This window comes from Leishmania martiniquensis, chromosome 32 (genome assembly GCF_017916325.1).
Source record: "Leishmania martiniquensis isolate LSCM1 chromosome 32, whole genome shotgun sequence".
Classification (NCBI taxonomy): Eukaryota; Euglenozoa; class Kinetoplastea; order Trypanosomatida; family Trypanosomatidae; genus Leishmania; species Leishmania martiniquensis.
This window is the reverse complement of record NC_090167.1, coordinates 436,789-459,228: the sequence shown is the minus strand read 5'-3', so window position 1 is coordinate 459,228 and position 22,440 is coordinate 436,789. Positions and strand designations below refer to the sequence as shown.

At 59.1% G+C, this 22,440-nt stretch overlaps 6 protein-coding genes across 6 annotated transcripts; all 6 read right to left on the bottom strand.

Moving 5' to 3' along the window:
• Window positions 1-1,673: 1,673 nt before the first annotated feature.
• Window positions 1,674-2,558, bottom strand: LSCM1_01759 (uncharacterized protein; the record flags this gene model as incomplete). The annotated part of the gene is made up of 1 exon (XM_067319359.1): window positions 1,674-2,558. The coding sequence occupies one exon, from the start codon at window positions 2,556-2,558 to the stop codon at window positions 1,674-1,676; it is 885 nt and encodes a 294-aa protein (XP_067175908.1).
• Window positions 2,559-4,338: 1,780 nt separating this feature from the next.
• Window positions 4,339-6,591, bottom strand: LSCM1_01758 (uncharacterized protein; the record flags this gene model as incomplete). Its single annotated transcript, XM_067319358.1, has 1 exon — window positions 4,339-6,591. One exon carries the CDS (start codon window positions 6,589-6,591, stop codon window positions 4,339-4,341), a length of 2,253 nt encoding a protein of 750 aa, XP_067175907.1.
• Window positions 6,592-8,019: 1,428 nt separating this feature from the next.
• Window positions 8,020-12,870, bottom strand: LSCM1_01757 (uncharacterized protein; the record flags this gene model as incomplete). Its single annotated transcript, XM_067319357.1, has 1 exon — window positions 8,020-12,870. One exon carries the CDS (start codon window positions 12,868-12,870, stop codon window positions 8,020-8,022), a length of 4,851 nt encoding a protein of 1,616 aa, XP_067175906.1.
• A 1,397-nt stretch (window positions 12,871-14,267) lies between these two features.
• Window positions 14,268-15,281, bottom strand: LSCM1_01756 (uncharacterized protein; the record flags this gene model as incomplete). The annotated part of the gene is made up of 1 exon (XM_067319356.1): window positions 14,268-15,281. One exon carries the CDS (start codon window positions 15,279-15,281, stop codon window positions 14,268-14,270), a length of 1,014 nt encoding a protein of 337 aa, XP_067175905.1.
• A 1,083-nt stretch (window positions 15,282-16,364) lies between these two features.
• LSCM1_01755 (uncharacterized protein) lies at window positions 16,365-17,486 on the bottom strand (the record flags this gene model as incomplete). The annotated part of the gene is made up of 1 exon (XM_067319355.1): window positions 16,365-17,486. The coding sequence occupies one exon, from the start codon at window positions 17,484-17,486 to the stop codon at window positions 16,365-16,367; it is 1,122 nt and encodes a 373-aa protein (XP_067175904.1).
• A 1,076-nt stretch (window positions 17,487-18,562) lies between these two features.
• LSCM1_01754 (uncharacterized protein) lies at window positions 18,563-21,679 on the bottom strand (the record flags this gene model as incomplete). The annotated part of the gene is made up of 1 exon (XM_067319354.1): window positions 18,563-21,679. The coding sequence occupies one exon, from the start codon at window positions 21,677-21,679 to the stop codon at window positions 18,563-18,565; it is 3,117 nt and encodes a 1,038-aa protein (XP_067175903.1).
• Between the last annotated feature and the right edge of the window lie 761 nt (window positions 21,680-22,440).

Sequence of the window (22,440 nt, the reverse complement as noted above, 5' to 3'; positions counted from 1 at the left end):
CACAGGCAAAGTGTCAGCGCGGCTCGGACGGATCTCAGGCGGTCCCCGCACTGCTGGCCGGTGTAGGGCGCGAGCGCCACGCCCCGAGTGACGTGCACCTCGTGGCGTCCGGCATTACGAGTGTCGCCTCACGGTGGTGCCTGTGGGGGGGTGGCAGATGGAGTGGGAGACGGCGACCGCGACGGGCGGAGCGCTGCTGTCGCGCGTGTCGGCCGCTGCTTCCCGCCACGTCGCTGCGCCGACTGGGAGGCCGGCGAGAAGGGGGAGGGGCACTTGCGTGATACGCGGTGAAAGAGACAAACTTGAAAGCCATTAGCCCAAGGAGCGGTCAGAGAGAGGAGGGGGGGGTGCAGCACGGCGAAAAAAAGTCACTTTTGCAGCTTCTTGTCGCCCGTGGTGCCCCAGAACGAAACACTTCGATACCAAAGCGGTTGCACACGCCTTGTCACACAAGAGCAGCGCGTTGCCTTCCTCGAACCTGCCCACTTCCCCTGGTGCATAGTGTCGGCGACCGTATACGCATACAGCCGCAGCCAATCTGTCTGTGTTGGAGCGACCCAAACCCCATTGGGGTGGGCACACCACCCACACATCGAATCGTGGCAGCTTGTAAAGGGGCGCTTGCTCCCCTTCCCTCCTTTCCCTATTCCGCACGCGGGGGTCGATTGGTGCCAGGTGGGAACAGGTGGACTCCATGCCTTCATTTGAGCAGTGCTACGCTCACGGTCCTGCCCGACTGCAGGATTGCAAGGACGTTGCGCAGTGAGCAAATGGCGGGGGTAACCAGGGGTCGTGCCGGATAAGCCCGGGTGCGAAGCTGGCCAGCTACACGTGGGGGCGCAGGCAGACTCTGCACCCTGCCTGTAGGCTATGTGTCCTTCCACCCTAGGGCCTCAGCCGCCACATCGTCCAACGCTGTATGGTGAACTCTTGCAGTAGCGCCTGGACGACTCTAATGCTGTGATTCGGGCTGCTCACCTGAGGCACCCGGCATCCGTCAGTCGGCAGGCCCCATCGGAGGTACAACCTGTCTCACATGTCGCGCCCATGGATCGTGGGAGAAGGGGGGTTCATCTGTGCGGATCTCTTTTTCGGCGCAACACGGGCCACGGCCAGCGCACCGGCATTCTTAATGCAGACCGTTCGGCTTACCCTCCTCAGGGCCGATAGCGAAACGATTGCGACACACGGAAGCGAGCAGCCTTCCAAAGGCGTCAAACGCAAAGCGCAATGGATGGAAATGACGGAAGAAACAGAAAAACTGCCCAGCGCCGCGCGCCACCACAGCACACCGCAAAAAAAAAAGTGGGAATAAAAAAAGAACAGAAATATGGTAAAAGGAAGAAGACACGACGCAACCGTGGAAAAAAAAGAGACAACCTTCGCGAGGGGAGGGGAGAGGGGAAAGGGGAGGTGCAGAAAGACAAAAAGCGAGCGGGCGTTATGGCCGCCGCACGATCGCTGTGTTTGCGCCCGACTTGACGCCACCGCGCACACGATCCCTGATCCTACGCTCCCTCATCTGCCCCCCACACGCGAGCGAAACAGATTCGAGGGAAAGCGGAGAGGCGGGCACAGAAAACAAAAGAGGAACAAAAGGCGAAACCACTGTCCGGGTGAATACCCTCCGGCACCCGTGTCTCCCAGCGCACGGCATCCTCAGCCACTTTGCCCTACTTCGCCTCCTCCACAGTGAGCAGAGGGGCAAGCGAGGCCTCGAAAAACTGCGCCAGTTTTCCCTTATCGCAGTGGGTCGTGTCTATGTCACCGTTTGTGATGAGCAGCGGTGGGAAGGTGGGAAGCTGCTTCTTGAGCCATATGAGCTCCTTAGGCGACAGAGAATCAATGGAGAAGGTACCGACACACTTCCATACATGCTCGTGCAAGGTGCGAGCCGCGCGCTGGCCACTGTTGTCCAACTCGCCCACCACACCAGTTAGCCCGTCATCCACGCTGCTTCCCGACTCATCCGCACCGACGGCAGGACAGGCGGAAACCTTGGCGCTACTGCAGTGTATCGCATTCAACTGATTGATTGACGCATTGCCGCAGCTCTGCCCAAAGCGTACGCGGGAGAGCACAAAGGTCTCCAGCTTCTTGGTGTCGAGCGTTTGTGATGGGTCAAGCAGGGGGCATTTTAGGCGGAACGCGTCCAGAAAGGGCTCTGACGAATAGCACTCGGGTGGTTGAGCGAGCTGTACCTTACATTCCACTGCCGCTAATTGTGAGGTGAGGTCGACGTCGATCCATTCACGGACAAGATGGTGAACGTCATCAGCATCCATCGCGGAGTGCGGCGCTTGGTGCACAAAAAAAGAAACATAGCCGAACTTTCTCTCGAGCGGCTCTTTGTAAACGTGGAGCTGGTGAGGGACGATGCGGCAGCCCGCGCTTGCCAGTCGCTGAACGACATCTGAGTCTTTCTTGGGCAGCACCTGCGCCGCTATTTCCCCGACGGGTAGGTGCAGTGAAATGTCGTGCAACACGCAGTGGTAGTAGTGGAGGCAGGTGGATTGGTCAGCCACCAACGAGTGATGATGCATGGGTGAGGACATCATGGACATACAGACGTGTGTGTACGTTTGCGTGTCCGGAAGACGGCCTCTTTGCTCCAATTTTGTAGACGAGAGAGTCGGTGGGAGGGAAAGTAGATGAGAGCAGCACACGCGTGTGGCGGATGCGGGTGAGAAGAGAGAGACAGACACAGAAACAAGGGTTGGTGACGGAGACGATCGGGGCTTCTCGGCGGCAGTGGCGAAGAGAAAAAAAGAGAAAAGCGATTAAGCGGTGGCGAAAAAAGACACCAAGAAGCAGTCTAAAAATGCGCCTTGGACCGGCAGAGAGGCAAGTCAGGAAAAGCGTGCGGCCACTTCACGTGGTGGATGAGGAGGGGAAGCGAAGAAGGGGGGAGGGCAGACGAAGCGGTACAGGTGTCAAAGTTGATGAGCGGATACCGCGGGCACCCATACACAGACACACATACACAAGGAGCGAGTAGGAGAGAGAAAAGCAGCGCGGAAGAGGCCACCAGCAAAAGAGGAGTGTAGAGAAACAAGAGGTGCACTGCCACACTTCGAGATGGGCTTTAATAGCAGGGCACAAAGAAGGGGCAGCGAGGGGAAAGTACTGTGAGAGAAAAGGGCGTAGGCGGACGAGTATGCAAAAGCGAGGCAGTGAAAAGACTCTCTTTGGTGCGGCGGAGAACCACTGTCACACAGCTGCCGGAGTCATACCGGAGAGGGGGCGCGTCAACATCGGATGACGATGGATGTGTGACCGACGCGACACGGGCATCCCCAGTAAACAGCAATGATAAGTTCACAGAGGTGGCAACGAGCGCAAGGAGTCATTTAGATTGTTGCTTTTCTTTTTTGAGGTGCACGCGCAGCTCACTCAAGGTAGAAGGCAGGCCGTGTGGTGCGGGCAGCGAAGGGGATGGAGAAACTTGGAGCTGAAGAACGCAGAAGCTCCACGCCCGTGCATTCTTTGGGATGCCCGTACATCGCTTCGTTGAGAAGAGCGACGCGCGCGAATCAAATTCAACAGATTCTTGCTAACCTCTTTGGTGCCGCCAGAATGCCAGCTAAACACCCACCATCCTTCGTTTGACTAGAGAAACACAGGAATGCTGAAATGAGCGGCAACGCTTTCACGCCTATCACCACTCGACGAATCTCTCTGGCCGCGATACCGCTTCTCCATCGCGTGAGCCGACTCGGTGGCTCAATATCTTCTTCCCTCCTCACGCAGCGTTTCCCCTCTCTGCCTCCCATCACTCAAGTGCCCCTCCCCCTTCTCGCCGGCCTCCCAGTCGGCGCAGCGACGTGGCGGGAAGCAGCGGCCGACACGCGCGACAGCAGCGCTCCGCCCGTCGCGGTCGCCGTCTCCCACTCCATCTGCCACCCCCCCACAGGCACCACCGTGAGGCGACACTCGTAATGCCGGACGCCACGAGGTGCACGTCACTCGGGGCGTGGCGCTCGCGCCCTACACCGGCCAGCAGTGCGGGGACCGCCTGAGATCCGTCCGAGCCGCGCTGACACTTTGCCTGTGACCCGTGGGGGGGCACAAGCGCGCTCGATGGCGCCGATCACTCCGACGCCACGCGCTGCGGGGCCGGACCGCCTACAGCCCTTGCCACCACCAGAAGTGGCCCTGTGCTTGCGGGGGATACAAAGGGGAGAGAGGGAGTGGCTGCTCAGCTTCCTCCGACATGGGGACACTCAGCATGTGAAGCCGCTGAGGTAGCCCTACGCACAGCAAAAAGGGCGTCGCTGCCCCTCTCACCTTCCCCACCGTCACGATCGTGTGCGCCGCCGTCTTACTTCCAAACACGCCTCATGAGTACCGCCGAGTCGTCGTTGAGCGTGCTGTTGTCCACGCGCTTACGACGTTAAGGGTGTCTTTGAGAGAGTGCACATCGCCGCCGCTGCGACGCAATTCGTCGTAAATGCTCAGGAGAAATCGGGAGGTGGCATCGCCGCCGCTGGGGTGCTTGAGGGCACGGACAGAGTACGGCGGGTGGTTGTAAGCTTCTCGCAAGAGTACCTCGTAGGTGCGGGTTGTGCCGCGAACACCGGTGGTAATCATTTCCTCATAGAGAGCCCACATCACATCCCACTGGTGTACGTAGCGGGCGCGTTGTATAAGAAGCTCGTATGTTTTACCATTGGGACAAGTGGCCCAGTGGGGAGCGAGAATGTGTACGGCTTCTTGAGCGGCGGGCACTGATGTCCCCACAGGTGGCTCTGCTTCAGCGAGCGTCTGGGGCCACTCGGTCTCTGCCACCACAGCGTTTCCGCGAAGCTGCACGAGCTTTGCGTCAAATTGAGACCAGTGCGATTTTGCACGAAGCAGGTAGAGCAGCTCATTGAAGACATCGGCCGTGCGGTGTGTAGGAGGGCACGCCTCGAACCATGTCATGCCGGCCTTTACGCGCTCCTGTCTGTAGGCTTCGTAAGACGTCTTGATCGGTGAAGAGTCGGCTGAGATGTGCGCACAACCAGAGATGTTGGTGTCCTTCGCTGCGCCTCTGCTCTCCTCCTTCGTCGCCGTAAGCTCGGAAGAAGTGGCACCACGAGCTTGGTGAGCTGCCAGCTCCTCGGCTGTGTGGCCCGGCAGCACATACTGCGGGTTGTGCAGCGCAGCAATGAGGCTCGCGTAGGTGATGCCTTCTCTCTCGATCTTCAGCTTTGCCATCATGCTGAGAATACGGTCAGTTTCCTCGTGCGTGCGCGCACGCCGAAGCAGTCCATTGAAATCGCCAACCGCAACCGCAACCGCAGCTTCCCCTGAGTCAGTAGCCCACGTTGCACCTTCCCCTTCATCGGGTGCGGCAGTGGCGTGAGCTGCGGTGCCTTCGCCGCCGCAGCCCCGCTGCGCACGCTTGAGCGCCTCGACGATTCGAACACCCTCAGCGGTACGGCGGTTTACATCTGCCAGCTGGAAGTTTCGCTTTGCAGCGGCCTGCTCCAGCGATTTGACGAGCTCGCGGAGTATGCCCTTCTGATGCGACGCAGTGCCCGCCATAGAGCCGCCGGGGGGGACTACAGTGGCCATCACAAGCTCTGTTGATTGCGACGTGGGGCGGAGCAGCGTCATCATCGCGTTCACCGTCCGCTCCTCCATCTGGTACTCTGCGAACCCGGTGCGTTCCATAACGAGCCAGACGCGCTTCAGCTCCTCCAGTCGCCCAGCCTCTAGAAGGCACTTCCACAGCAGGTAATAGTGCAGGCCGGTCCAACGCATGACGCCGTGCATGTTCTTTACAAGCGCCACACGCTCTCGAGGCTTTGTCGGTGGGAGAGGCGCCAGCTGCTTGCGCAACGCCGCAAAGCACTGAAATTCTCGGGTTGTATCCAGGGGCAGGTTGCCTGAGTCCGCTGCGGTCACTTCGGCGTCAGCCTCTCTGCTGACCGCTGCACCGTCGGGAGCGCCACGGGGAACCAGCACCTGGCGGCATGCTTGCTCCACAGCGTTCGTGAACAGCTGGAAGGCCCGCGCCCAACTTCCGTCGGCTACGCAGTCCTTCAGCTTGTCTTGGAGAGAGTATCGGGTAAACCCCCTCTCCCGCCCGAGCGAACGCGGTGAAAGCCGGGCCTGCGGCGGCTGTGGCGCTGGCGAGTCACCGTCAGAACGCCTCTGCTGTGGTGACGCGTAGTGAGGCACAGGTGCAGGCAGCTGATGGGCACCCTCTGCGGACGACGCAGCAGGCGGCGCCGTTACTGGATTCCACTCTTGAGTAGGTGCGGGTGCGCCGTCCTCCTTGTCCAGCTTCACCTCCAATGCCTGCTCTCGCTGCTCAGACGCAAGCCCGGCACTGCGCTCACGGGCGATGGCTGCGTGTGTAGCCCTTACGACCGCGTCGAAGTCCATCGTGGCAAAGTTTAAGCCTAGGTCAAGAGAGCCCGGCGTATGGGATGCAGACAAGCCACTGGTAGTGATCGGCGACGCTTGCACGTGTGTGTGTTGCAGCTGCTCAGATGCAAGCGACTCCGAGGGGCTGCTGCACCATCGAGAAATATTGGCGTAGGCGCAAGGCCTTATCGGGAAGCCCTGCAGGCGCCTGCTGCACGAATTAAAGAGGGGCATCTTTTCGGTGCGCCTGTGCATCGTGTGGTGGCGTGGCGATCAGCGGGGACGAAATTCCCTTAGGTGGCGCAGTCAGTACGAGTTGTCGCACTCTGCGACAGAGAAAGAGAGAGGGAAAGGGCTTGGCGGTTCGCGGAGAGGGGGGAGAAGAGGCCGGTAGTGAAGAGGCAACGATAAGGAAAGAAATGCGCTCAGGTGGTGAAAACGCAGGCCAAGAGGGAGAGAGGAAGGAGGTGGGGAGACAGAGAACCAGTGAAAAAAGCCGCAGCGGTATCAGGCAGCAAGAGGCAAGTGCAGCCCAGTTCGAGTGGCTTGAGAGGAGCAGCACAGCCCGCACCCGACGTCCCTCTGCCATGCTCATGCATGCGTGCGCCTGCCTAGTAACGGGGAATGGGAAGGGCGAGTAGCGTATGGGAAGTTACTTGAAACGTCCCTGAAGCACCACACGAAAGTGTGCATGTGGGAGTGGGTGGGTGGGTGGGTCTGGGTGGATGTGGGTGGGAGTAGGGGAAAAGAAGGAAAGAAGGGAAACGGTGATTGCCTTCGAACGAAACGAAAAGCGCTCGCCACAGCGATTGACACCAGAGTTCACCCATTTTTCGTCCATTCTTGGGTGGGGTGGGGTGGGAGGGTGGGTAGAGGAGAGAACGGCGCCCTGCGCCAAGTGCATCGCTGCTCTTGACTGTTGAAGAGCATTTATGTAACTCTAAGAGGAGGAAGCATAGAGAAAAGAGCTGAATACACACACACGCACGCACACACACACACACAAACAATATATATGTATAGATGGATGACGTGTTGACACGTACGCGTATGCCGACCTCTGCTGTATCTATTATGAATATAAATGTGTGTATGTGTGTGTGTGTGTGTGCATAGTTATCAGCGGAGAGAGGGGGAGGCCAGATCTAATAGTGTGGAAGGGAAGGAGGGGGCAAAGACGACAGAAGAACAAAGAGGGCAGAGACAGTGGATCCCCGCAGCGGTATCGCTATGCAGACACAAGAGCTAAAGACACTGTTGGCAGGACAACCGAGCACGCCACAAAGCTAGCAGACACACGCACAGAGAGAGAGAAAGATCGTAATAGCTGTCAGCACAGACGTCCCCGGAAAAAAAGGTCTCAAGCGCACCCAAGGAGAATGAAGCGGGCCATTTCAGTTTTTTGTATTCCTTAAAAACAGCTCCTAAAGCGCGCTCCGTAGCTCGGGTGTCCTCATCAGCCGGCAGGCTTCGGAGGGGCCTCGGCTAGGCAGCAGCACCTGCTTCAACGGCGGGGGAACAAACAACTAGCCGCGGCGAGCAGGGAGGGGGAGGGGGAGCGTCAATGCCGCCCAGCTGGAGACAACGCTCACGCTGTGCCCGATGCTTCCCACATCCCCCCTGCTCATGTGTGCAGCACTACCAAGGCACAGATGCCCCACGTTATGCCTTGCCGCGCTTGGCACTACGCCGCGGAAGCCGCATCGCCTTGGCTGTCACAAATTTCTTAATTGACCTCTTGCCACGAGTGTCTGACGGAGGCGCCTTTGCGACTTTCGGCGTGGTGGTCGAGCTGACGGAGCCTCGGCCCTTTGGCGAGGGCGTCGACGACTTTTTGGCGGGCTTGGTAGACTTGGCAGACGCCTTGCGCAAGCTGCGCTTGCGAGTCGTCTTCGCCGGAAGTGGCTCCTTAAACAGTGCCTTCTGGAGCTCGGCAGAGAGACGCGTGGAGACTGTTAGCTGCCGGCGACCACCGGCACGCCGTGGGGACGACATCTCTGGAGAGACAGCCGTGTCCTCCGGCACGCGCATCGCCGAGGACTTCGTGCTCGTAGCCGGACTCCCAATGCCGCGCGAGGAGCCCGACCGGCTGCGACTGCCACACGGCAGCGGTGATGCTGCGGAAGGCCGGCCACCACCAGCATGCTGCACGATGGGCTTCGCGTTGACGCTCGCCACATCTTTCAAGACAGCACGATGTGTGCGACGACCGGCAGCTTTGCGTGCTTTTTTGGCACTGGAGTTGGCGATGCCCTGGAGATATTGAATGTAGTAGTCGTAATTATGGTACACTCGCCGCGGCCGCTGCGAGACACGCTGAGAAATGGTCGACGCGAGGCCGAGGGTCGAGTCCCCATCGGAGACGCCACTGAGTCGCCCGTCGCATGAGCCCAGAGACGGTCGGCAGTCAAGCGAATCTACTGGCACGGCCGCCGCTGCTGTACAGGCTGCCGTAAACCCTTCTGCCTCCTCTATACGGACCACCTCGGCCATCACCTCCGCAGGTAGCATCTCAAGAAGCTCCTCCGCTTGACTCTTCCGCCCACGTGCCGAGCTACGGGGAGTCTGCGGCGCTTGAGACTTGGGCGTTGCAGCGTTGCGCGACGACTTTCTGCCAGACGAGACGCCGTCGTCTAAGGTGAGGGCGATGCTTGCCGGCGTCGCCGCCGTCAGCTGCCGAGTCTGAGGGAGTGGAGTCTGCGCGCTGCGGCTTCGCTTGCGAGAGCGCGAGGGAGAGGCACAGCGCACTGGCCCTTCAAGGTTCCCCGGCGATTCTGTAGATGAATGCTCTGTATAGACTACCGTGCCACCTTGTGGGGAGACTGTAATTGTATGAGGCTGCAGCGGTTGCACAAGATCCATCCAGTCATTCTGCGGATCAAACAAGTTCGCCTCTTGATCCACAGCCTCCTCGCGCGGCAGGGCAGCGGTGCACCGTGACGGGGGTGGCTGCATACACGCACGATGAGGAGGCGCGCACGCGACGCCACACTTTGCAGCAAGGACGCATGGCGCACCCCAGACCGGGGGAACCGTGCCAGAATGAGAGCTCTTGTGCGACATCTGTACCGCTTGTCCCAGTGCGACCTGAGAGCGTAGTGGAACAGGACGCGGCAGCGGCGACTCGTGGTGATCGCTGCGGATGCTGTTCACCGGTCTCCTTTCAATGGCGAGAGATCGCGCTTGCTGCAAGGGACACCGTGGCGGGGGTGTCGGCGTGCGGGGTACCTGCACCGGGCTCACACTGGGGGCAGGGACCGCGGGCGCTGGTTTGTGCGGTTGCTGAAGAAGTGGCTGAGGGGAAGCTGAGGGGTATACGAGGATGAGGCTGCTGCGGCGAGCCAAGTCCTCCGTCTCGGCGTCTTTCTCCGATGCAGCATGACCGCCGTCTCTCGGGTCATCGGCTTCATGCAGCGGAGCATGGTAAGCTACCTGCTCCTGCTCAATGGGTGCCACAGCAGGTGGAGTGTCCCCCGCTACTGGCATCGTTTGGGTCGGGATGGGAGACAGCCGCTCGTATGCGTGCGGCAGCAGCGTGCGCGTCCGGCTGCGCCCCTTCGAAATTTCGGCCACCTCCCGCTGCAGATCGTAGAAATGTTGCGGCACATGGGCGGCGCCGCGCCTGTGAATGGCCGATTCAAGGGTGTCCTCATCCTTCTTCGCTGTCTCTGCGCTTTGCAGAGCCGGTGTCGAAGGAGCGCTCACGCAATCAAAGAACATGGTCGAGGTCGCGGCTATCTCAGAGGGCGCGGGTGAGGCCACAGCAGGAGGGGCAGCCTCCTCAGTAACGGGTGCCCGGGTCTCACAGGCATCCACCCCGTCCGCCTTTTCAGCCGCCCCTAAAGACGAAAGGGCGCTGTCGTGTGGCAACAGGTCGCTCGGCTCTTCCGGCGAAACGCCAGATGCTCGAGACGCATGCGAGGAGCGGGACTGGTATCGCTGATCGCGCTCGAGGGTATCTAGCGTTACGTCAACATTCTCCGCCGTAACCACCGGTGATGCCGAGGAGTTCCACGTCGCCCCGCAGCTTGCGCTGTTCGGAGTACCTTTGGACATCTCTTTCCACGGTCGCATTGGAGCGGGCGCGTCGCAGCGGGTCACCTGCTGCGGCTCCCTCACTAGCTTTTGCACACTGTCCTTTACATTCTGCGGCGTCAGCGTCGGTGACTGGTAAGAGCTGCAGCTGGTGCTTGTGGGGGCCGCGGCCAAGGAATCTGTGGGGGCAGTCGTGGCATCAACGGCGCCGGAGCGCCCCCGTTTTTCGGCGGAGGCCTGCAGGCTGGCAATGACGTGCTCTGGCGTGGGTGTTGGCGAGGGGGTGCGAAACGCTGTGAGCTGGCCCGCCGCCTCTCTAGCTGATGCTTCGCCGGTACCACTCCCCCTCACCTGCTCGGCACGGTCCGCTGGCTTACCGCGAGGACTACCCTTCTCGATAGACACGTCCAGGCTCCGGAGAAGGTGGCTCGCAGACGGCTGTGGAGACCCGCTTGTGGTGTAACTCGCATGACTGTCAGGGTCCCCACCCACTGCGACATCGAGATTGCGCTCCGGCGGGGTGGGTCGCCCGCAACGGCGCTTCTCAGCGGAGGCGAGAAGGCTCTCGCCGTACTGCCGGTCTGAGGGAACTGGTGACGGTGTGTGCGCCGCATCGTAGGCATGCGGTGCGGCGTGGAAATCGTGGCCCCCGACACACTCCTTATCCTCCACGTTGGCGTGCATGTCAAACGTCTCCGGCATCGCCCTGTTGGACGAGTTGGTGTGCGATGCGTTCCCCTCTCCGTTCGAGAACTGCTCCAAGGCGCCGCGGTCAGCCTCTTCGGAGAACGAGTGCACGGTAGCTGCTTCGCAGACTTCTCTGCCGCGGCGTAGCCCTTCGCTGGTAGCTGCCATAATGCTGCAGATAATGTTTTCGGTGGTGGGCCACGGGGAAGCAGAGGAAGCACCTGCGGTGGTGTTCCGAATCTCCCCACCAGCCGGCTGCGAAGAGAGGGACACAGGCGTCGGGCGATCGCAGCACTTCTGCAAAGGCGCGCCGAAGTCTGTCATGGGCCTGTTAGACGGCGGCACTGGGGTAGGCGGCGGCGAGCCTGTGCGAGACGGCGTTGCGGTGTTGCGGCGGAGGTTCCAGTTCCCTGGCGATGGCGTAGGCCGCTCGCATCCACATGGGCGCTTCTCCGCTGAGACCTGGACGCTGTGAATGAGGTCCTGCGGCGTTGGCGCTGGGCTCACTTTGGTACGGCGCGGCGGCGACGGGGTCTTTCGGCGCGGCGATACGTTGGCAAAGGGCGACGAGTGAAGGATCGCCTCCCGAGGCTCTGTCGTCTGTACCGTGTCATGCGTGTCCGCAACTTCCGTGGAAGCAGTGCCGTGCGCAATGCTCAGGTGCGCTTCCCTCTCGGGCGGAATAGGCGGAGCGCATTCCTCCGCGCCAGTAGCAGGGCCCGCGCTGGCACGTACTCGCGGAGCCGGCTCTGGGGTTGGGGACGCTGTGGGCCTTGTCTCGATCTTCCTTTCCACCGCAGGGGGTGCTTGCGGGTCCGCATCGTCTCTCTGCACGGGGAAAGACTGACCGGCGACGGGTGTAACCGCATTAGAGTGTCGCGTCAACGGTCGAGGTGTGCGGAACTCGCCGATAGCAAAACGTATGGGTGTACTCTGCACCTCGTCGTCTGTCTGCTGCGGTCGCTTGGTGGCTGACGCAGGAACGGGCGAGAGTGGGGTGAAGCGAGGCACCGGGAACGTGTTGGAGAACGCCGCAATACCAGTCGCCTCGTCCTGTTCGTCAGTGAGCGCCTCCTGCGGGTCGGGCCGCGATGCACTCGTGCGCAGCTCGACCGCTGCCTGTGGCGGTGTCACATTGCGCGCTGAGGTTTGAGATGCCCCGGCCTGTGATGCCTCCCCCGCAGTGGTCTGCGCGGCTTTATCCGGATTCGCCGCGAAGACAAGCGCAGGGGAGTCCATCCTCCGTTTTGTTTTCTCGCTGGGAATGCAATCGCGCTCCATGCGGCTCCGCTGCAGCACAGGCGAGCGCGGCGACACTGTGCGCGGTGAGGAGGTCTCCTTGCGCCTCTTCGTCAACAGTGCGTCCACTTGGTCAGACGTATTCACCTCGCGCGGACTTGGTGAGGAGGGTGAGTAGTGCGCGCTCGCAACGCGTGCGTGTGTCAGGACCGAAGCCGCCGGTGACGGGCGGAACAGCGTCGAAAAACGCATCGGCGCGCGCTCCACAGCCTTTTCGTCCTCGGAACGACTCCAGTTCAGCTCGCGATGGACACCGCTGACTTGTGGCAGCGCCGAGTGCGCGGCCTGGCGCTCACTCGTTGAAGAGGGGGGGACAGGGGACCGCCCATGGCGGCCTGCATTGCGTGGCGGCGTGCTGGTGCCAAACCGCATAACCGGCGGTTTCGCGCTCTCGCGTTCCAGCATCTCTCGTCGCTTCCGCAGCGCCTCCTGCTGGTGCAGCAGCTGCGACGTCGTCTGCTGCAGAAAGCGCGGCTTCTTTTCCTCCGGCATTTCGATTCCTCTACGAGAGTGTGCGCGTCTATGTAAGTGTGTCTCTGTGTGCGTGTGCGTGTGTGTGTGTGTCTACTGTCCCTCCTATGGATGGCGACTTCAGTAAGAGAAAATTGAGACGCTCGGGTAAACGCCGGGCTGCTGCGACTACGAACGTCTTATGTATATATATATATATAGTGGGCGTCTTCATGCGCGACAGACGACAATCGCACACTTCCAGGGAGCAGCAGAGGAAGACGGGCCGACAGATTTCTTGTCTGTAATGATGGCACGTGGGCTCCTCTCGCAAACGCCACCAATTTCTGGGTAGGGAAGAATGCAGGAAATGCGCAGGCACCTGACTCCCTGCGGGAGAGGGAGGAGGGACGGCGTGTTGAAAAAAGGGGGGCGACGGGAGCGCAGAAGAAGCGAAGGGAAGGCGCCTAGAAGGAGTTCTATGAAATAGCAAAATGCGATTGCAGGGGGCGGACCTCCACGACAACGAGTGGCACGTAAACGTCTGCTACACACACGTCCGTTCAAACCCCAGCCAGAGCGAAGGTGAAGCAAAAAGGCGAGGGGATGTGGGGACACTAAATCGCTCGGCCTCATTCGTGTGCGTGTGTGTGTGTGGTGGTGGAGGGGGAAGACTTGGGGAAAAGGGCTGCCGCCGCGCTTGCCCCTCTACCGCAAGGAAGCAAAAAGGCACACACTTCACCACCACCACCACCCCTCTTTAGCAGGTCGTATGATCATCAGCATACGTAACAAGCAAAGAGCTGGGACAAAGCAAGAACGCTTTTTTTCTTTTACGGGAGTGTGAAGGAGAGATCATCCGCGGCAGTGGTAACGAAGAAAAAAAGAAAAAGAGCTGAGCAGGGAGAGAGACGTCGGGCTTGATAGCGAGCGAAGTGCGACGGCTCGGCACAGTCCGAACTTCACAGCTTCGGGCTCTCAGGTCCACCGCCGCCGGCATCAGATCCTCTGCAGGCGTGCTTGGTTTCCGATCAATGCTTTTCCTCTCGAAAGGAATGGAACGCAGTATAGGAACCTGAGCGAGTCATATAGTCGCGCCTTTCTGGTACTCTTCCAAGTGTTTGTACTGTGACCCCACACATTACTGCGGCACCCCTGCTTCGATTCCTCCGAAAGCCGGCACCCCATTTCCGGCTGCGCATGCGCGTGTGTGTGTGTGTGCCGCTCGATGAAATGGTTCATCGAGCGGCATTCGACAGGGAGCTTGTGTGATAAGAAGGACGGACCTGTTGACGGACCCCATGTCATCTCAATTTTCACATTGCGCGGTTCGATTGGGCTTGCCTAGACGCGTTGGCCAAGGGAAGAGAACGGGGGGGATTTTCTCTATACTTGACGCGCATCCATCACCGGTGGTGGGGTAAGAGGGGGCACAGCGCTCAGGAGGAAAGGCGCTTGACCAACTTTAGAAACTGCTCGTACCCAACAAACATGAGCACGGAGCGAGGGACCGTCTGGCACAGCGAAGACGCAGTTCCGCGGTAGAAGGCAGTCGTTCCTCCGCGCTGCCAAATCGTCTTCGTTGCCTGCAGAAAAGAGCAGTATTGAATCTCCCCTGCGTGCGCGCGGTGGTCCTGCAAGCGTGTCTTAACGACCATCACTGGATGGCATACGAGCGCCAGAACAACCTTTGTCAGCGTAGAGCAGAAGCACACCTCAAGGACTGAAAGCTCACTTCTTCTGCTCACTTCCACGATGACGGTCTTGATGAAGTCGTACAAGGGAAGGTGAAAGGCGTTCGGCACGGCAAGCACTATTTGCGCCGAAGTACCGCGCCACAGCGATCGGACTCCGGTGGTTTGTACTGTGTGTAGGAGCCCTCCGCGAAATGTGCGAAAGTTACGCGGTAGTCCTGCCGTTCGTGCGGAGGTTTCCTCCAGTTGCATGCGTGTCTTGAGCAGCCAGATTGGATTGCACACTGCTGCAGCAGCACAGCTGGCAATAATGGAAAATCCGAAGCGCTGCTGGAGATTCTGCCACGTGGCCCAGCCGTCTGCGGCGAGCGGGTCTTTCTCGGGCGACCCTGACAGGCCGCGTCCGCTGCGGTGCGCCTCCTCACGCTTTTTTTGGCGCGCTTCGTGCCAGGTGCACTGGTGGCGGTAAAGATACATGTAGACGCCCCACGCGCAAAAGGTTCCCAACACTGACACGTGGCAACCTCGAAAGAAAGCTGGCAGCCCCCCCTCCTCGCGGTAGATGAGCTGGAACGCCTTCACGATACTCCGGTACGTTTGACCGTTGTGCTCTCGGGTGCGTGTGCCGTCTTGGGATAGGAAACGCATTCGTATCAGGTCGACTGGATACAGCAGAATTGTGCTTGTGGCAGCGCCCAGCTGCGACGCGATGGTGTGCTGGAAGGCAGTCGTCTCGGGCCGCGCCGATCTCTCGCCCATGGTGCATCACAAGTACACACAGAGCGGAGGGGGCAAGGGAGTCGATGTCCTCTGCGGGGCGCCTAGCGCCGTAGCCCTTCGGTGCTCCAGCTCTGCGGAGGCGAGTTCATGTACTGGATGGCAGCAGCAAGGAGAAAAAGAGGAGGCGGTGGTGGTGTGTGTTTGGGCAAAGACACAAGATGAGCACCCACGATGCTCATTAAGAGTGGGTCTTTCTTGACCCGCGCACCTGAGGATGTGCAGCCATCGCCTTTTTCTTTTCCACTCGCATCTCAGGATTGTCACTGCCACAACCTGCGCTCCGCACAGCGTCATGAAGGGCAGAAAGCAGTTCACAGAGTCTTTGACCGCACGTATGACACTTGCGTCTCAGGAAATGCTCACAGCTTATGTTACAACAAAGCGGCACACACAACCTGCATCTACGGCCTTCCTCGATATCATGGCTGCCTCGCTGTAAAGATTCTTTTCCAACTCCCCTTTCAACTGCGCCTCCCACCCTTCCTGGATGCACGCGTGCTTTTCCTCTCTCTCGCACATGTCTGCCGGTGGGTGCGCAGTTGTGGTGGTAAAGGCGTTGGTAAGCCGTAGAGGCCTAATCGTGTGTGCGTGTGTGTGTACCAGGGCCGTGCGGGCGGGGGGACCGATACAAAGACGGAGAGGGTGGCGGGACGGCAACGAACCAACGATAAAACCCACAGACAAGTCCTATGAGAAGTGGAAAGCAGCTCCTCAGGAAATGTCTGCCTCAAAGAGTGAAGAGGGGACAAAGCCCAACGGAGGCCTCGCAGCAGACACAGGCGGTTGTGACGGCAAAACGGGCACTCAGGTGGTTCGTTCCCCCCACCTCTACCCCCCCGACTGCCTTGGAGCTCCTTCGCCTCACCAAGAGATTCGGTGAGCCAAGACAACCGAGGGGAAAGGGGAGGCAGGAAGGAAGAAGGAGGCGGCGCACTGCCGCGGACCACCTCGCTACCGCTCTGACACCATCTGCCTCCCCCCACCCCCACGCGCACGCACGCACGTACACGCGCCCTTTCTCCGATGCCACCCGTCTTCTCAAAAGGTCCTTAGCCGGCGTCGCTACGGTGACGGGTATCGGCGGCACAGGAGCACCAGAGTTTTTTCGTAAATGCAGTAGTGCAGAAAGGAGCGGGGCAGGGAATGAACGAGTGCCGTGAAGAACCCACGGTACATACCCTGCGGCCCTTGCGTCTTGAGCACGCTCGAGAAGCTCTGCGCGACGGAGCGGTACTGACACTCACCAAGGGTGGCCCTTTCGTCTTGCATGCGCACCTTCATCATTACAAGAGGGTGCGACAGGATAAGAATCCAAACCTTCGTCAGAGTGGAGCAGACGCCGATCTCGAAGAGGTTCAGCTCTGTGAGCTCAGCATGATGCCAGCGGTTTTGTAGAAGAAACCGCTTCAGTGTGTCGTAGGTAGGAATGCTCAGCGCGTTGGGGAAGATCAAGAAAAGCTGCAGTGGTAATCCACGCCAGAGGGAGCGGACACCAGTTGTCTGCACTGTATGGTGGACGCCGCTCCAAAATGAGCGGTAGAGCGAGACGCGCTTCACCTCCTCCAACTGCATGCGGGATTTGACGAGAAAAATCGGGCAGGCCACGCAGGAGGAGATGGCGCTAGACACCGCCGAGACACACGATCGTTCCGTGTACGACGTGGACTCTGTCAGGTTGCACAGCTGGCGGTACAAAAGCATGTACACACCCCAAGCAACCATTGAGCCGGCGACGGCCACTGCACATCCGCGGAACAACGCGCGCAAGCCCTCCTCTCTGCAGATTAGCGCCAGCGAACTGTAAATGGACGAGTAGACGCGGCCATTGTGCAGGCGCGTCGCTGTGCCGTCTTGCGACATGTACCGTATCTTCAGCGTATCAAACGGGTAGAAGACACAGGTGCTCGTGGCAGATGCGAGTTGGGAGCTAACAGTGTGGATGGCAACCGGCGCATGCGGGCCTATCGCATTCAGTGATGTCGGGACATGCTCCGTGTCCACAAGATGGCTATTCCCTTTATCCATCGAGGCCGTCGCCAGAGCTGGTAAGGTTGAGCAAGGTGTGGGGCTGCTGCTGCTGCTGCCACTGCCGCTTCTGCCGAAGACGTGGACGGAGTAGCGCGTGTCGAGTCGCCCAGCCCCCGTTTCATTGCATGCTGGCGCCGTCACCAGGGAGGAATCCATGAAAGTAACACGACAAAAAGGCCTCGTAAAAACAAAAAGAGTGCAGTCGCTTAGATACAGAGGAAACCTCGGCCGAGTGAAGGGAGGGGGAAGACGAGTCAGGAAGCGCTTCGACGAGGATAGTGATTGAAGCGTGGGCGCGAGTGTAGGGGTGTGACCGAAACAAGGCGATGAGAGCGACGCAGACCTTCGAGAAGAGCTGTGAATAAGGCAGGGAAAGTCGCCTGCATCAGCGCCTGTTCACCCACAAGTTCCTGTTGCGGCGTACGCGGATACGTATGTCGAAGAAAGGGAAGGAAGCGTGATAGCGCCAGAGCTCATGCTGCCTGCAATGAAAGTATGTGTTTGTATCTGCGTTTCCTGAAGCCGTATGCATCCGCAAAAATGGTGTGAGTGTGCGCCACGAAGAGAAACGCCATGAAAAGGGCGAGGAATCAGCAGAGAGTCAGCGTGAGACATTCCAAGAAGAGGAGGGAAGAGGTGAGGTGATGGGCGCTTTGGGGTCCAAATGAGGCACGTACACGCCGCACAGCGCAAGCACCTTTCATGAAGAGAAACAGCAACCGCACAAACACGAAAAAAAAGGACCCCACGTGCTGAATATTTTGCACCGCTCCCACCCCCTCAGTGGGTGCGCTGCACCGCGAAGTTTACACGCACAGAGAAAGCGTACGAAAACACTGACTAGAGTAGCTGTGCGCATGGGGTGCTCAATAGCGAGCGCGATGGGGCAGCAGCGTTTGTATGCATCTACAATTACGTTTCGCCTTCTTTTCTCGTATGTGTATGTGTGTGTGTGTAAAAGGTCATCAACTGCTTTAAGGAGCAGCGCGTAACTGAGGGCATACCTTCTGTACTGCATCCCAGCCTCCGTCCTTCAATCAGGGTGTCACTCAGAGCTGCGACTCTGCATTGTGCCGCCCATTAGCCAAAAAGAGTGGCACAGCAGGATCGGAGGGGGGAAGAAGGGAGTCTTAAGAGTGATGGGGTAGAGAATTGGATACACGCGACAACGACGCGGATGTCGACCGTGTGAGACGGGGCCCGCGTTCTGCCCTTCTGCGCACCCGCCGATTTCAGATGTGGTTGCTGAACAGGCTCGTTGGCGGGTCGTCCATAGATAGGTTTGAAAACCCGGGGATCGTCTCCTCGCGCAGTCGCCGCTCGTCCTCCTCCTGCATCTTATTCTCCTGCTCTGCACCCCAGACCTTCACCTCGATCAGGAAGTCGGCGAATCGTGTGCGGAAGCGCTCGTCGTCTGTGAAGCACTCGTAGCACATGTCCACGAAGCTAAGAATCGAGGTGTTCGTCAGCGTTGGGATAACGGTGAGGCTCTCCAGCAAGTAGGCCCGAATCACCTCTTTACCGATCGTCGGTGTGTCCGCCGGCACCATGGAGGAAACGGTGAAGAGCTTCTGAAGAATACGGGCGTGATGCTGGAAGCCAGAAGCGTGGAGTGAATCCATCGACGCCACCATCACGTCCACGAGAATGCGCTGCATATAGGCCTTGTAGAAAACCTCTGCGTACTCAGATTTAGCCACGTTCTCCAGGAACAAGTCCAGTGTTTCCAGTCCGATCGACATGGTCGGGTAGTCGGTGTGCTTGATGGCCCACAGCATGCCCAGAACCACATCTTCATGAGTGGAGGTGTAGCAGATGAACGCCTCGAAGCAGTGGGCGTTAAGTGCCTGCAAGAGCTTAAACAGGTTCACACGAAAATCGGGGTGGCTCTCCATATCGTGGGCAATGATGGCGACGGTAGTGTTGAATGTGTGGTCCAGAATGGCCTCACAGTTGCTCTCGATACACCGGCCCATGGTGCGCACGCACGCGGTCGCCAGGGCCAGCGCACCGGGCTCCTTTGCCGCCGCGATCGCGTTCTCATAGTCCAGCAGCACCACTGAAAACATGTCCGGTAGGCAGGTTTCTGCGATGAATTTCAGCTGCGTGGCGTGGCCGACAAAACGCTCGAAAATGCGCAGAATCTCGCGCTTCGCGAGACGCACGTACTTCATATCAGGGCGATGCAGCGCCGCCTCGCCGCCGTCGGAGAGGGCCCTCGCCTGCGCCTCGGAGAACATTCGGTAAAAGCCGTAGAGGTCTTGCGTGATCAACATCATTTCATACACGAAGACGTCGCCGCAGGAGTCTGCTACATTGCTGAAGACGCGCAGGTAGTGTAGTAGCTCCACCATCGCCTCTTCGCTTTGGCAAAACGCGGTCCCCGCGGCAGCGGCGGACGCCGTGCACGCCTTGAAACGGGCGTTTGTGTCGGTCAGGAACGTCTCCAGCAGGAGCGCTCGCTGCTGCTCTGTGGAGCCGGCCGCAATCATGTATCCGGCGGCGTTGAAGCATGTCTGCACCTGCTGCAAGGACAGCATCTCCGTGATAGAACTCCAGGTCTTCGCCACCTCAGACGCCAGGCTGGTACTACCGTTCACTTCTGCGTACTTGGAGTCAAGCTGCTTGCTAAGCTTGACAAATGTGTCCACTGCCATGTCCTGCACTCCAGGAAACTTTTCTCGCATGAACTGAAACACTTTTCTCGTGACCGTGGATAGGAACGTCGTATGGTTGCGCAGGTAGCGGGGGTACTGCCCGACAATGAACATGACGTCGCTGGCGATCACTGCGCGGTTCTCCTTGCCGCTCATCGTCTTGAAGAGAGTGAGTAGGTCGGTAATGATTTTCACAAAAAGGTCGCTCTCGTCCTGCTCCGACAGGGCCATGGAGATGGAGCCGACGGCCCAGCAGAGGGTGTTGCAGTTGTGCCAAGACCACTCGCTACGGTCCACCTGCCGCTTCATCAGGTCTGTCATGATATTGCGCGTGTCTTTCGGATCCAGGTGCGTCAGAAACACCAGCGTCTGCCGCATGAGATTGTACAGCTGCAGCTCCTCCACGTCGGTGACGTGTTCGCGACGAATCTCGCCTTCCTCCTCTACAATGATCACCTCCTCCGGCTTCGCCATACGACGGATCAGTACAAAGCGAACATCGGAAAGAACGCGCGGCAACTTCGACATGAGATTCCGCTTCACTACGCTGGCGGGTGCCCGCAGCAGGTGATCGCCGAGCCACCACCAGTACTCTACGCACGCCTTAAACAGCTCCTTCTCGTTGATGTTGCTCATGCCGACGAGCATTTCGTGACAGGTGACGAGCAGCATGTCGTCGTACGATATGTTCGCGTAGTAGTGTCTAAGGAAAGCAATGAGGAGCAGACTCAAATTCGATACGTATTCTTTATCAATCAGCGATCCCTGCTCGTACAAGCCGACAATGCGCTCCATGATGGAGGAGTGGTTCGTCGGGAACGCATTCATGATGTTCCCGAGGGCAGCCTTGAACGTTTCCAAAATGCAGCGCACCTGCTGATCGCCAGCGGCACCGCCGCTGGTGGCGGCAGAGCACATCTCTGTTAAGCAACGAACCGCTTCGCATCGAACGTTGCCGTCGCCGACGACCAGGCGCGAGATGCTTTGCAGTACCTGCTCATTGAAGATGACCTCCGGGGTCATCCATGGTACGTACACCTCAAGGGTGGCGAGCGCCGTGCGGAGCAGCGCTGTGTCATCTGAGTTCACAATGACGGTGACGCATAGCTCCATGATAAAACGGAAGTCCTGCGCTAACGCCTGCTTCTTGCGCTCCACCCATCGTGACGTCAGCGTTTTTTCGCCGAACTCAAACACCTCCTCGCCCACGAGGCGAAGCAGGTTGAGGTTGTTCTCTACCATTGGCTCTGACGGTGATGCGCTTGTCGAGATCTCCTGCACAAAGTTCGGCCACCGCACCGGCCACTCCCGCTTTGCAATGGATACCAGTGTCATGTTCATCTTTGTCAAGAGAGTGCGATTCTGGCGGATGTGAGCAAAACTCGTGCACTCCCGGACGATCAGGCTCACAACAAAGTTTCGGATCGCCTGCTGATTGTCCGTGGAGAGGGTGTTCCAGCGTTGCAGAATCGTGTCATCCAACACCTGCAGCGCGAAGAAGCGTGTGGACATGTTGCGCGATTCGGTAAGCAGCTTGTCGACGCGGAGGTAGGCGTCATGGTTTGCCTTGAAGCGCGTGAGCACCTCCTGCGCCTCCATAATTTGCGCCGGAGTACCGGAGGACAGTGCCATGACGACCTGCTCAAACTGCTGCACGTCGAGCGGCTTGCTGAAATCTAGGATGGCGTCCATGACAATTACCGCTAAGCGGCGTGTGAACGCCGGGCAGAGAGAGAGAAACAGCTTTCCACCCCCTCTATACAGAGGGTACCAACAAAAAAAAACGGGAGCGAAGCGACAGCTGGTCTCCGAAAACGGAGATGGGAAAGGAGGGAAGGGGGAGAATAACAACAAAAAACGAGAGGGTCAGACGACGGGCGCAAGTGGGAGGCGGCAGCAGCGCTCTGCTACGCCATACAGCAACAGGCCACAAGAAGAGTAACCAAGAGAACTATCGCCACTCACTATATACCTATAGATACCCACCAACAATGATTGCAAGTCCACTCGGCGGTAAAGCAAGCACGCAAGGAAAAGAACAGTCACCCAAAAGACAGCTACAAGCGTGGTGCACCAAATATGTACGCGCACTCCAGCAAGGCAGGGGGGGCGTTATATGCGCAGGAAAAGCGCCGGAGAGAAGATGTCAGCTGGCACCCTCCCGTGGCCCGGTATCGGCGTTGTGTGCGAAATAGACCCGCGCACACCTGAGAGGGAACGCTTTCAGCACGCCCTGCTGTGAGAGAAGGCACGTGTAATTGTGTGCGTACGTGTGTGTCTCTGGGTGAGTCGGTGCGGGCGCCTCCCTTTCGAGGGAGAGGAGAAGGTGTGTAAGTGTGACGCAGACACGAGCGCGCTCAAAGACCGCGTCCGTTGTGGGCTTCCACTCTTTTCGACCTTGAGACACCGCCCTCGTTTGATGATGTTCCCCACCCCCACTACGGCAACGTAAT